The 13,542-nt window shown below is 43.5% G+C and overlaps 1 protein-coding gene across 1 annotated transcript; it reads left to right on the top strand.

The window, feature by feature from the left end:
* Window positions 1–194: 194 nt before the first annotated feature.
* slc7a3a (solute carrier family 7 member 3a) lies at window positions 195–11,983 on the top strand. Its single transcript, XM_026181743.2, has 12 exons — window positions 195–322; window positions 6,894–7,524; window positions 7,638–7,799; window positions 8,274–8,457; window positions 8,542–8,657; window positions 8,859–9,081; window positions 9,168–9,307; window positions 9,617–9,719; window positions 10,024–10,247; window positions 10,717–10,883; window positions 10,986–11,094; window positions 11,197–11,983. The coding sequence occupies exons 2-12, from the start codon at window positions 7,158–7,160 to the stop codon at window positions 11,346–11,348; spliced, it is 1,947 nt and encodes a 648-aa protein (XP_026037528.2). The 5' UTR covers window positions 195–322; window positions 6,894–7,157; the 3' UTR covers window positions 11,349–11,983.
* The last annotated feature ends 1,559 nt before the right edge of the window (window positions 11,984–13,542 follow it).

Below are 13,542 nucleotides of genomic sequence, written 5' to 3'. Positions count from 1 at the left end.
CTCATATACAGTCTCTCTGTTTATCCCGATATTTGGTCTGTAAAGCACTTGTAGGCGACATAAAGTATATAAAAGTATACAATATACATTAATATGTAAAGATTACTTCACTACTGTGTTTTCAGAAAGTACAGACATCTAACTTCCATTCATGAGTGGAAAGCTCCACCTTGTGATGACGTCACTGTACACATCCTCTCGCGACTGGTAAAAACCGCACTAGCGAGCGGGTTGTTTCGTCATCTGCTCTGACACCAGCGCTCCTATCTGTCGTCTTTCTTCCTCTCTCCACTCACTTTAAAACCACCAGAAGACATTAAAGGTAACGACGTCGGCTTTTGTTTAACACAACAGAAACGCGTTTTTAATCTAAGATGTACTGTAGTGACATTTTTCTATCTAAAATCGAGCTTGTACTTACGATATAGTAAACTGATGCAATCCTCCTCGTGTGTTGTCGGATGTAATTGGCGCAATGTTGAACAAGACCAGGACGACACTGTTCTTGAGCAGCTTTATTATGTTTTAAAGTCAAATATTTCAATGTGTTTTTTCTCTAACCGAGCGTGAAAAACGTGTCTCGGTTATTCACTGTACTTTCCGCTTTAATTTGTCATTTGAGCGGGGAGTCAGCTGTCTGCCCGAAACGTTACCCGGAAAACCGAGCAGAAACAAGAAACTTAATGTAAGGCGACCATTGTGGAAAATGTGTTTAATTGGTTTCCATCTTCTTTTCAGCACACTCGGACGCTTATCCGTGTTATTAATCGTGGTTTTCATTCATTGTTTTGGTCGTGGTGGGCTAGCACGCCCTGCTACTAGCGTGCTACAGAGACGTGGAATGACCGTAAATGGTGCTTTTAAAGACCCCCGTAGCGCCGAATTTTTGAGAATCGCATGCATTATTCTCAAAGAACACTAATCTTTAAAAATAATAATAACAACTTGGCTAGTTCACGTGCATATTTAAACTGAGCGCACCCAACCAGAGCCACTGCAAGAACTCGATTTGTAAGATTTTTTTTGTAAAGCCTAATCTCTGAATACCAATGCAACATTTACTTTTATGTGCAAACGTTATCCAGAAGATTGTTAAATCCAAGCCTGAGCCCTAACGCCGCACTTAAAAAGATCACCAACGTTAAAACCACCGCCATTTCCCGCTTTCTTGCGTCAGGTATGAAATGTATTAAAGCCAATTGCTGCACTTCCTATATTGTTGAAAGCAACACTGGCACCACAGCCACGTAGATAGGTCAGTGGTGTTTCGGTCGCTTGACAGATGGGGTATTTTATCCATATGGACAGCTGAACAACGTCGGCACTGCTCGTGGGTAAAACAATTTTAAACTCGTGATTTTATTTATTTATTTTCTGGTAACCTCGTGCGCGAGTGGCAATGTCACCTCGGGAAGGTGTGCCATTTGTGTTGCATCAGCCAGTTGAAAGCCAAGCTTTAGCTGGAGTAACTAATGATCAACTGCATTAATTGTATTGGAGACAAGGGTGTAGACACGGATAAGAGTGTGTGTCGAGAGTATTCACACCTGCTTGACTGCGTTATTGTGGTTTCAAGGGGTCAGGTTGTATAACCTTGTACCAGAATGCCACGTTACTTTAGGGGCAAAAAAAAATCAGGAGACCACGGAGATCGCGGAAATTCGGTTTTGAAAAAACACAATAAAGTCGCCATTTTTTAGTATAATAATATAATAACAACTCATAACAACACATTATTTTTTTTATCCTGCTGCTAAACTAATTTCCCCTTGTGGGACAATAAAGAAATTGAGCTGTAAGATTTCTGTTACTATTCAATTCAATGTTGTTTTTTCAGAGGTATCCGTCCAGTTTCTGTGGGATGCTTCCTTCTGTTTGTTTTGTTCACGCCATTTGCATCAAACTAAATATTACTAATATCTCTCAGAGTCAACAAAACCCATCAGAGCTGTGATTTACAGCAGGGTGTACTCGATAAACTGCAGCAGTGTGAAGCTGTAATAGTCAGAGTGAATGATTTCGCTCATTATTGGTTGTTTGAATGAAATGCTCATAAATTGAAGTGAAGCACAAATTTTGTGTGCACGTGTGTGTCATTGCAGGAAGGGTGTGTGCTAGTCCACATCAAAGGGTCTTCGTGTGACATGTTCTGGGAACATTTTGATTATGGTTAAATAAAAACATTCAATAACAGGGGAAGGGGGGTGCAAATGCTGCCAAACTCAAGAAAGATTGCACGTCTGTCGTGCTACAATGCGGCACATTTCGGCGTGAGTGTGTGACAAATTGGTAGTTTTGTCCTGCTCTTGTCATATCTGATGATGTTAATGGTGTTGGCAGTGGTCGTGGGAAAGCGGGCAGGCTCTCGGTTTGTCACATTCCATTTCACAGCGAGTCCGGTTTTTGGCAAGAGGGGTGGTCTCCCCGCCAGGTGATCTGTGGGGTTGTTCAGTTCAGTCTTCATGGTTTCTTTCTTCACTCGGCCTTTTTGTTAACCCGCTGTGCACCTCATATCATCCTTATTGTCCCTGAGTCTAAATGTACTGTTCCTGTCTTCAAACAGCCGGGAAATAAAAACACTGTCGTGTTTGAGAGGATGTAGAGCAAGCCGCGATGCAGTGTACACTCCAAATAGATCCGGCCCCACTTTGCAGGGAGCTGAACTTGGTGTTTGTTCAACTGCTGCACTCCACAGATTAACTGAAGTTGATATTTAAGGAGTGATGTGGATTATTTTGGCAATATTTTGCTATATAAATCCAGCAGTGGATTTCACAAACTAGTGAGCAGCATAGAGTGAAGACACAGCTTGACTCGGTATCACTATCAGCAGCAGTGGTTATTTGTCAACAGTGGCAGTCAAAACAAAGCCATGTGTTGCTCATGAGGATAGAATAAGGAGCAGCAACAGGTTGTAATGAGGTTAGCAGGTTTGTTACTACTTCAAATAATCCTCTTAGTCCTTGGAAGCACTTGCGCCAATGCTAAGTCAAGTAACAGGACTATTATCCCTGAAGCCTGTTGTAACCGGACCGTTGTTGGCCAGAGCTGCTGCTGGTCATAGTCCCCCAGCATAAAGAGCCTTTTAGTTTGGTCCTCAAAAAACAACAACCGTGCTCAAGCTTAGTTTTAAAAAAGCGATAACAAACACAGAAGTGATCTTGGCAACAAGATTCACGCATCATCTTTGGCTTTCCAGGGAAATGCTTGTGTTTTCACTTTAATAGCAGGAGCATGGGGGGGGGGGGGGGGGGGGGAAGGGAGGAAAAAAACCCTGCTGGTTATAACGTTAGTCTTTCATACAGGCGTGTGTGGGCTAGTGGAACATGCAGAGGGTACATTTGTGAGCCACACCTCCACACAACCTGCCCCACTTGCACAAACGGGCACCCTCGTGAAAACCACAAGGGAAAGATTAGCAACAAGCTGACGTGACAGAGGTGGCATCCGGGGCTATGGTGGCTTGCTTTAATAAGACCACCCTTAATTATGCTCAAACAGTAAGAGCGCATGTGTATGTGTGTCCTAAAAAGAAAAAAAATCATTCCCTTTTGCACGGTTGCCATTGTCCCCACCGAAGGGTCCCGTGTAGCGTTGGGTGAACCCCCGAGGAGATCTAAGGCCGGTCGGGCACAGTAGTTTGGTAATAAATGTTTATTGACAGGACACCGAGCACCTTAGATCTCAGTTCCTGGTGTGCGAGTGGAAAATGCTGCTGGAATGTCACACCAAGTGGGGAGCGGGAGCATTTCCACCATGTACCAGTTTCCCATCAGTCTTCAGAGGGGAGAGTGTTTATTATGGCAGTCATCAGGTGCTCTCTGTGTTGTTTTTATTTCATTGTTTGACAGTGTTTTGAGTTTTTTCTCCCAACACTTAACTGTACCAGACAGGATATTCTCTTTTGAAATAGTAAGCCTAAAAAGGCTTTGATAGTCCGTTTCTGTTGTTTTTGCAGTATTAATAGAATATTGTCATTGTGCTGAAACATCGTGGGAGCTGGGGAAAAGGAAAAAGACTAAAATTGGATCATAATGCCGCCACAGCTGAATGTACATTGCTTTCATTTTTATGAAATTGTACACCTGAAATAAGTTCTCAAGGCAGAAAGATAAAGAAGCACAAGCCTCAAAAGTCCACTGTACATGCCGTAGTTCTCGATTCTCTTTTTTTCTCGAGTCATATTTTTGATTTTTTTCTTTTGAGCATCTGCAGTTTTTCAGAAGCTTCCCATTGATGTCTGGGTTTTGTTTTCTTTTTTTCTTTTCTTTTAGTTTCTAGTGGTCACGTTCTAAGTATGGATTCAATTTCACTCTGAGAACTTCACCCTAAGCAGTAGAGATTTTAATACATTCATGATGTGAGCAGGGGACCTTTTTCCTATTTTTATAAATGTATTTTATCCCTGAAGCTCATTGGACAGACGGTGGAGGACAAAAACACTTAAACAGCACTGCTCAAAATGGTACTGTGTGGCCCTCCGTCTTCAGTTTTTTACACACTTAATAGGCATTAAAGGGCGTTTTTGATGTGGCCGTCCTCGCTGTGCCGCTGATTCAGTCCGATCTTTGCCGCTGGGTTAGGATTTCACATCTCCTCCTCCTCTTTACAGACTGATCTGTGAAGTAACTGAAAGGCCTGACATGGGAAAGAATCGGGTGTCGTTGCAGTAATAGCCTCAGACGCGTAGCTTTTAACGTTGCTCCGCCCTCAAAATCCTGACTTCAGCCCTTCTCTTGGAGAACCTGCAGATCAGTTGCACACCAAGAAAGAATGTTTCATTGATTGTTCTTTATTATTTATTCTTGATTATTGTTTGTCAAATCTTATAGTTTAAAGGTGCGGCCTGTGGGCCCAGTGTTGGACTTAAATTTGTCAAACCCTGCCCTAATGAGTTGTGTGAGCTTTTAATCACCAAGAAGCTCAATGTTTTTGTATTTTCTGTTCTTTTGGATAAGTAGATATGCCTCATGATGCAATATCCTTCACCTTGGTCCAGTATATTATTTTGTTGAAATGTTAATGATTAACCATACAAGTATAGTATTTTGTTGATAAGATAAAAGTTTACAGCGTTCTTATTGCTCTGAGCATGTTTTTGCCTCGTGGACCTGCATGTGCGTACAAGACTGTTTACTGTAAATAACAGAGAGTGAGTACATCTAACATGTAAAGTTTAATATTTCTCTGTAATCTCAGTGACGCTGCAGAAACCAGGTCCAAGGGGAAAAAAAGGGTGTAAAAACAACACGACGACATGATGCATTGAGCCATTTTAGACAAAACAAATGTGTGATTGCTACTTCCTGCAAGTCACACTCTGTCGTTCTGTCGCACACCCTTCTCGATTTGCAAATCTCTGGTCTCCGTGTAGCTTTTCTGTGGACATCTGACAGCTTTAACCCCACAAAGTGACACTTTACTTCTGAAAAGCTTGCATGAGTTAGCAGCACGACAGTGAGTCCTGGCTGCTGGCGATCAGTTTTATTTTGTTTTTAATCTCAGCAAGAGCTGCAAGACTGACATTTAGCATTTTGTTAGTGCTGCGTAAAGCCAAAACCAGTCTAACCAGTTTTTAAGCACATGGATTTCTCTCTTCTGCTTTCCATTTGGAGTAAAAGACATCTTATTTAGATAATCAAATTACTACTACTACTGCTGCTACTACTAATACAACTACTTTTACAAAGCAAGACTTCAGACTCAAACGGCAGTATGAGAACTTTGAATAATCTAAATAAGACTGAATGTAGTCAAGCAACATTTTGTGGGAGTGTTCAGGGTGTTGCTTGTACACACAGTGTATGTACCGACCAAAAGGTTGTTGAACCGCAGGCCTCGACCATCACTCACTTTTTTGACATGTACACGTGTCAGTAACCCCAGATTTTTAGTTACATTCACTCAGTTATTGACGTCATTCCTGCTTCTGCCAATAAAAACGTGTCCAGTCCCCCTCAGACAAACAGAAAAACAGTGTCTGTTTAGGTTACATGTTGCATAAAGTGTCCTTGGCGTGTTATGAAGCTGCTTTTGTGTGTCAAAGAAACTAGTGTAATGGTTATCTTTCACCCTGTGAGATCTTGGCAAACCAACCCACAACTGGCACAAAATGTGTTGCTGCTGTCCTTCGGGGTGGTTCATTGTGTTATTTTTCTCAATCAGATCACTGATAATGCATGTAACAGTGAAAACAGTGTATTACATTCTGATTAGTGAAACGGCACTGTCACGAGGTTGTGTTGGAACCTATGTAGTTGTAGTCCTCCGTTTGACCAACCCCCATCACCACTGCACACACTTTCCCAGGCGTTTCCCCGTCTAGCTCTAGCTGCTAGTTGACTCCTGGTATTTTCTCGCAGTAAGGGAGTGGTGAGGAATAAGGTTAGGTGTTGTATCAAAAGAATTTATTATTTTTTGGGGTGTGCACCATGGAAGGTTTATTTGTCCAGGCAAACTTGAGATTTGATTAAAGCCTAACAGTATAACGCTCGGATTTCTTTTGTCTTCATGGTTCCTTTGCGTCCCACTGTGTCTCGTGATGTGTAACTGTGCTTTAAAAGGTGGTAGTATTCCAGTGCAGTTTGCAACATCTCCGGGGCTACCTCGGTTCACTTGAAACACACCTAAAAACCTGCCGAGACATTGCATATGATACAATTTATTTTTGTAGCCCAGCTGGGAGCGATTGTGTTGCAAGATTTGATATATTCTCCGCCAGTTTGAACACTTTCCTGGAAAAAAAACAAAACAACTTTGCTACTTGGAAAAAGCGAGGTTTTCATAATCCCTCTGCAGCATGCCAAGCACAAGAAGCTGTAAGAAGCGTAAGCTCTGGCTCGTACTGAATAGCGCCCTGTTTTGAGCTCTTGTTTTCTTGTGTTTCCTCACAGGTAATCTGCTGCTGCTAAATTCTGTGACCACAGCCTTTGCTACTTCCTGATCTCTGTGTTGAAGCGACTGTGGCCTGGCTGATACGAACACAAAGGGAGCAATACTTGACGAGTAACTTACCCATCCATCTGTCCAAACTTCTCCCGTACCTGCCGGTCACACGTGTTCTGTTTAAGCTGTGTCAATCACACACACACGCACTCACACTAGAAGGATTTAAAACGCATAGCCTGCTTCTGCGCCCACACACAGTCACAGCAAACATGGCCAGCCATCTGTCCACCTTTGGCAAAATCCTGCTGCGTCGCAGGAAACTAGACTTGTCAAGTGTAGAGACCCAGTTCGCCCGCTGCTTGTCCACCCTGGACCTCATTGCCTTGGGAGTGGGCTCCACGCTGGGTGCTGGTGTCTACGTCCTCGCCGGTGAGGTCGCGCGAGAGAAGGCGGGACCCGCCATCGTGCTCTGCTTCCTCATCGCCGCTCTGTCCTCCATGCTGGCCGGCCTGTGCTACGCCGAATTTGGCGCCCGTGTCCCTAAGACGGGCTCCGCATACCTGTACAGCTACGTGACAGTCGGAGAAATCTGGGCCTTCATAACAGGATGGAATCTCATCTTGTCTTATGTCATAGGTGAGCCTCAGTTTCACTAGACTGAGATGTGCCGTAGAAATCCACACATTAGGAGTCATATCTTGTCACCATATTCTTAAATAATCTCTGGTATTTTTTTTTCCTTCTTTTAGGTACAGCCAGTGTGGCCCGGGCTTGGAGTTCAACCTTTGACAACCTGGTGGAACAAAAGATCTCGGGCTTCTTTAAAGCCTCCATGGCAATGACGGTGCCAGGCAAGGTGCTGGCAGAGTACCCGGACCTGTTCGCCCTCATCCTGGTGCTGCTGCTCACTGGTGAGTCTGCTTATTCTTAGTGCTATGAGGGGATAACTTGCTCAATAATAAGGACATTTTTGGGATATAAAAAAACTTGAGCAGTCCAATAACGGGCTATCCGCCTTCATTTTAACTGCTTTAAACTCATGAAGCTGTTTGAGCATCAGACCCTTACTGTTAGTAGCATTTTAATGCATACAAGTGTGTTTGTTCTTCCAAAGATGACCCACTGAAACCTCCAATATCGAGTACTTTTCTCATTTAAAATTAGGAAGTAGCCGATTGCGATCATTGCATCCAAATCATTGCACAACAGACAACAGTTTTCACACTAACATCACAGCTAGTGTGGCCTGCCAGTAGCAGTGTTAGAATGAATTGGTGTCGCTGACTGATGGTTTGTTGGAAGTGAAGTATGAAAATGTCCACCCACGTAGCAGGATGTGTTGTTGAAGCTTCTCTCTCTTGTCTCCGTCTACTTCTTGCCCTCAGGACTTCTGGCCTTTGGTGTGAGTGAGTCGGCTCTCGTGAACAAAATCTTCACTGGGATCAATCTGGTGGTTTTGGGGTTCGTTATTATCTCCGGGTTCGTTAAAGGGGACACTAATAACTGGCACCTCACAGAGAACGACTACAGGGAATTCATAAACAGCACCAATGGCAGCAGGGAGCTGAAGTGAGTGTTTGATGGCTGATTTACTTCTCTGATCCAATCCTCTTTTATTGTTTAACTTCATGTTTCTCCTCATCTGCCTCCCAGGTTGAAGGAGCAATACGGCACTGGTGGGTTTGCCCCATTTGGACTTAGCGGAGTTTTGTCCGGTGCAGCCACGTGCTTCTATGCCTTTGTGGGCTTTGACTGCATTGCCACAACAAGTAAGTAGTTTTGATGGTTATGAAGAGTGTTGCGTTACATAAAACTTTTCCTTTGTAAGGCCAGGAACTCTGGTGTGTGGGGAAAACCCCGCCCTTGGATAGTACACGCTAACATAATCAGCTTTTGTCAAGACGTTCAAGGGTTATTTAGGCGCGCCAGTGGGATCCCGCTCATCTTTCTCTTGCTTTGTGTTCCCTCAGGCGAAGAGGCAAAGAACCCCATGCGCTCCATACCTATTGGCATCGTGGCCTCGCTGCTCATCTGCTTTTTCGCCTACTTCGGCGTGTCTGCCGCTCTCACCATGATGATGCCGTACTACCAGCTGAACACTCAGAGTCCTCTGCCCGAGGCCTTCAGCTTTGTCGGCTGGGGTCCTGCTCGATACATCGTGGCTGTCGGTTCTCTCTGTGCTCTGTCCACCAGGTGAGGAAGGCATAACCCAAAACATCTAACATGTTTATGTTCACATGACTGTAAAATGTTAATGCAAACTTCCAATCCTCCCCCAGCCTCTTGGGCTCCATGTTCCCTATGCCCCGTGTTATTTACGCCATGGCAGAGGACGGGCTGCTGTTCCGATTTCTGTCTAAGATGAGCGCTCGCACAAAGACCCCTGTCCTGGCTACCATTGTTTCTGGTATTATTGCAGGTAAGATAAAGATACAACTTTCAGAGACATTTATGTTTGGGCATATTTCTCTTCATGTTTTGGACACGCAGATTTGTTTGTTTTGTTTCTTTGTTTGCTGTATCAATGTACAGATACTGCTGGTATCAATCTCCTGTTACCAGTAGTATCTGTTGCTAGTTTTCCAAGTTCACAGAGCTTCCTGCTGCCTCAGCTCTGTCTAGCAGCCTATCTCACAGGCTGACATGTCAAGATCAATACTAGTTTTGCAAATACTGATATTTTTGGTGCTTGCAGCTGTCTAAGATCTGGTCTTACTTCTCCTTCCAGCTCTGATGGCCTTTCTGTTCGACCTGGCAGCTCTGGTGGACCTCATGTCCATTGGAACCCTTTTGGCGTACTCTTTAGTGGCCATCTGCGTCCTCATTCTCAGGTAAGCACCTTTATTCTCCACCATCAAATTCACACAGAGGCTTGTGAAGTGGTAATCATGTGTTAAATACTCTGTAGCAGCTGATGCACTAATGCCATTGGCAAGCACCCATAAGTTTAAAAGCACAGTTATATCATAATCCGTGTCGATCCAAAGAACAAGGGTGAAGGCAAGGAAGCTTTACTGGCTCTCACTTGGCTGTGGGCTCATTTTCATAGTAGCAATAAACAGGAAGCAATATATTTAAAGTAACAGAAGCAGTTGTGTGTGACGTCTATGTTAAGTCTCTCATTCATGTTTCTAGGTATCAGCCAGGTACCCTAAATTCACCCAGCCAGCTGGAGAAGCTTATGGAGGAATCGGAGAAGATGCCTGTGAGTGGAGGGGAGAGTGGCGATGAATATGACATGGAGATGGATCAGAGGCCACTAAAAGAGACATTCAGCTTCAAGCTGCTCTTCTGCCCAAGTGGAAAGATCCCCACAGTCCTGTCTGGGAACATTGTCTACGCTACAACTGCTGTCATCTGTAAGTGTGTGAGCGAGAAGGCTAAAACAATAAAGTGTGATGAAATATATGCTTTCCTTTGGAGTTTTAGGGTGGTTTCACACCTGCTGTGTTCAGTCCATTAATGTGATCCAAACCTACTACCTAACAGAACGCCCCATAGCCACATATGCTTTGTATTCTCAATGCGGGAAGGTGCTACAGATATCTAAAAGTCTGTGCGGTCTAGCAGCTAGCTGTGAAATGAACATAAAGTTCTCCATGTTGTCTCATAGTCCGGAGCACGGACGCAATGAGCTGTCTGAACACTCACGTGGTTTGTAGTGATGCATTTTGGTTCGCTTGGAGTTTGCTGAGAATTCCTCTGTGTGAAAACAAACTAAATCGCATGGGAAAGCTACAAGCTTACAAACTCATCATCTGATTTAGATCAGAATAAACTAGGTGAAGTAACCGGTGTAAGTAACTTCATCTTCTGCTCTCCCTGCAGCGATTTTGATGACTGTCCTGTGCGTCATCCTGGCCAACTGTTTGCCGGAGCTGCTCGCTGGATATTCGGGTGTGGTGGTGCCGTGCGTTATTTTAGTTGTGCTCTGTGCCGTCTGCGTGATCATCATCTGGAGGCAGCCGGAGAGCAAAGAGGCGCTCACCTTCAAGGTAACTTTCCATTTTTTTGAAGCACAGGACGTTGTTGTTTCTGAGACTGACTGGACACCTTATCTGAGAAAGTGTCTTAAGTTTGGCCTCTGTCTCTTTAAGGTTCCTCTTCTTCCCTGGTTGCCCCTGTTCAGTGTTTTCGTCAACATCTACCTCATGATGCAGCTGGACTTGGGTACATGGTGCCGCTTCACCGTCTGGATGGCTTTGGGTACGTTCGAGCGCTACACATCCTGTCCTTCCTTCTGTTGCCTCACATTAATGTGCCCGTTTTATAACTTCCATCCGCCTCTTCTTCTTCTTCCCCCTTCAGGTTTTGCCATTTACTTCTTCTATGGCATTACAAACAGCAACGAAAGCGGCAACAAGCCACTCCCACGCAAATACGAGCTCCCCGTGGAGAACAATGCCCCAATTTACAAGGGTGCCCCCAACAGTGACGTGGAAGCAGGCAGTAGCCCTTGATGCAGACTGGCACAGACCTGGGGGAGCGTTGCAGAACTTCCACACTCATGTTTGGCCATGTGGTTACCGCCAAATGTTGCAGTGTAGGCGGCTTGGAACGCTGCCCTGGGTTTGAAGGAGGAGAGGCAAGAAAATGCGACACACATCTTACCTCTGATTTTTAGAGGCTGATTTAACTTGATGGTTAGACACGCGGAGCCACTTCTCACTACGTGCCCGTTCTAACCCATTTCTCCTTAGCCATAGCCCTCTGGAGACATTTCGCTGCCTATGAGAAAATGCTTCGAATTGACCCAACAAACATCTATGAGTTCATGTTTTCAGTTATCAGAAGCTGTAAACTGGAAGAATGTTACACTTCTCATGTTTGCTTCCTTTTCCGTTACTCCAACCCCCCCATCCGGCCACAAAGAACCACAGTGTAAATCACTATGACTTAAGCCAGTCAGTTTACAACTGTCAGCTACACTTCACGTTTTCTTTTCCTTTTTTTTTCCCTTTTTAGAAAGAAAAAATAAGCAGAAGGTGCAGACGCATCTGTCCGTTAACCATCTTTCTGTAGAGTTCACCTTCCCTGCTTGTTTGCATCGGTGCATTTAGGTCAGCAGCACGCGACGGATGCCATCTTACTCACTGTGCAGCTTTAAGGAGTTTGTAAAGACACTACCGCCCTTGTTTGCTCCAACCCCAACTCCCAGAGACCCACCTTACAGCATGTGTACACGAAATCATTGTGGAATCGGTTAAATGCGCCCGTTTTATGTTATTTTAGAAATTTTGGGGGGGGGGGGGCGGTTGCATGTAGACTGCATTTTTGCACATTTTGAGGCCTTTGATTTGAACCTGGTAAATACAGGTTGTAAACAAAGAAAGTAAAGTCAAGATAACAAAGGAAAGCAGGAGTTGTGAGATTTTTGTTTTGTCTTTCCTTCTGTTTTCTGGTATTTAGAGGAGGATACCCCATCATCTATCTGTTTGGTTACAAATGTCTATTTTCCCACCCAAGAGCTTTTTCCAATGCCATGGAAAGCTCTCTATGAATTTTAAATGATCCGCGTAGACTTCCTGACAGAACTGCACCTGTGTGCCTCTTACCTTCGTCGTCCGATCCTGTGATGGACAGATACTGCGAGTATTTTGGTGTCTGGGAGCTGGGGTTGTTTTCTGATAAAGGACCCATATCCAATCACTACTATAACACATTTTTTTATTTTTTTTATTTTGTCACCTTTCTTTTGCTTTCTACTTCCTTGTGAAAAATAAGTATTCTTGTTTCCTTTTTTTCACAAAGGTTCTTGTTTAGTTTCAATTGAAACTTGTTCTTGGCAGCTTTGTCTGTTGAGTACTCATCACATTTATTATTTTAAACTTTAATTTTACTGCATTTTTTTTCTTCCTTGGTATAAAATGTTAATATTTAAATGTTTCTAGTATTGTTTGCTTTCTCTTTTTTTTTTCCCTTTTCATATAAACTTTAATCAGTCAGTCTGCTTTTTAGATGTTAACGTATTTTAATCATTACATGTACAGTTTAGAGTGCCGTTCCCTGGGGGCTTTGTTTTATTTTGTTTGGTTGGGTTTTTTTGTTTGTCTTTGTTGAAAAAATGTCGTCAATCGTCACATGATTTTAATTGTACTTGCTGACCAAATGATCTAGTTTTTGGGACCCGCGCGTTTTCCAGAAGCAAGGAGTGACCCCTTAAAGCTGGTCTATAAATTATTTTTCAAACCTATCTTTGCCCATGTCAATAGTCAGTAACTTATTGTCAAAAGTATTTGTTTGTTGTTGTTTTTTTGGGGGGGGGTCCTAGTAAAGTGCTTTACTGTAGAGTGTACAGTATTTGTTTAAAACTGTATCTTTATTTGTATAATGCTGTAAATTATATGAATTGTTTCTCTAAAATATGACCAATTATAATTTGATACGGTGAGGGTTTGGAATGACACTTGAAGGCATTTTACGAATATTTGATGCTTGTGCTGCTGGAAGCCACATGGAGGGGAAAAAAATCCCTACTTTCTTCAGATAAGATGGTCCCAGCGGACGCTTTCCCATAAGACATGACAGAACTTGAAAATTAGTGGAGAGGGGAGTAGATTTGGATTTTTAGATGTTATTGAAGTATAAACTGGTGCCTGGAAAAATAAAAACCCATCTGTCAGCCTGTGGAAGGCGCTGCGGCTGCTAAGAGAG

This window comes from Astatotilapia calliptera, chromosome 10, assembly GCF_964374335.1.
Source record: "Astatotilapia calliptera chromosome 10, fAstCal68.1, whole genome shotgun sequence".
Taxonomy (NCBI): domain Eukaryota; kingdom Metazoa; phylum Chordata; class Actinopteri; order Cichliformes; family Cichlidae; genus Astatotilapia; species Astatotilapia calliptera.
Note: the sequence above shows the minus strand (reverse complement) of the source record. Positions and strands in the feature narration are given on the sequence as shown.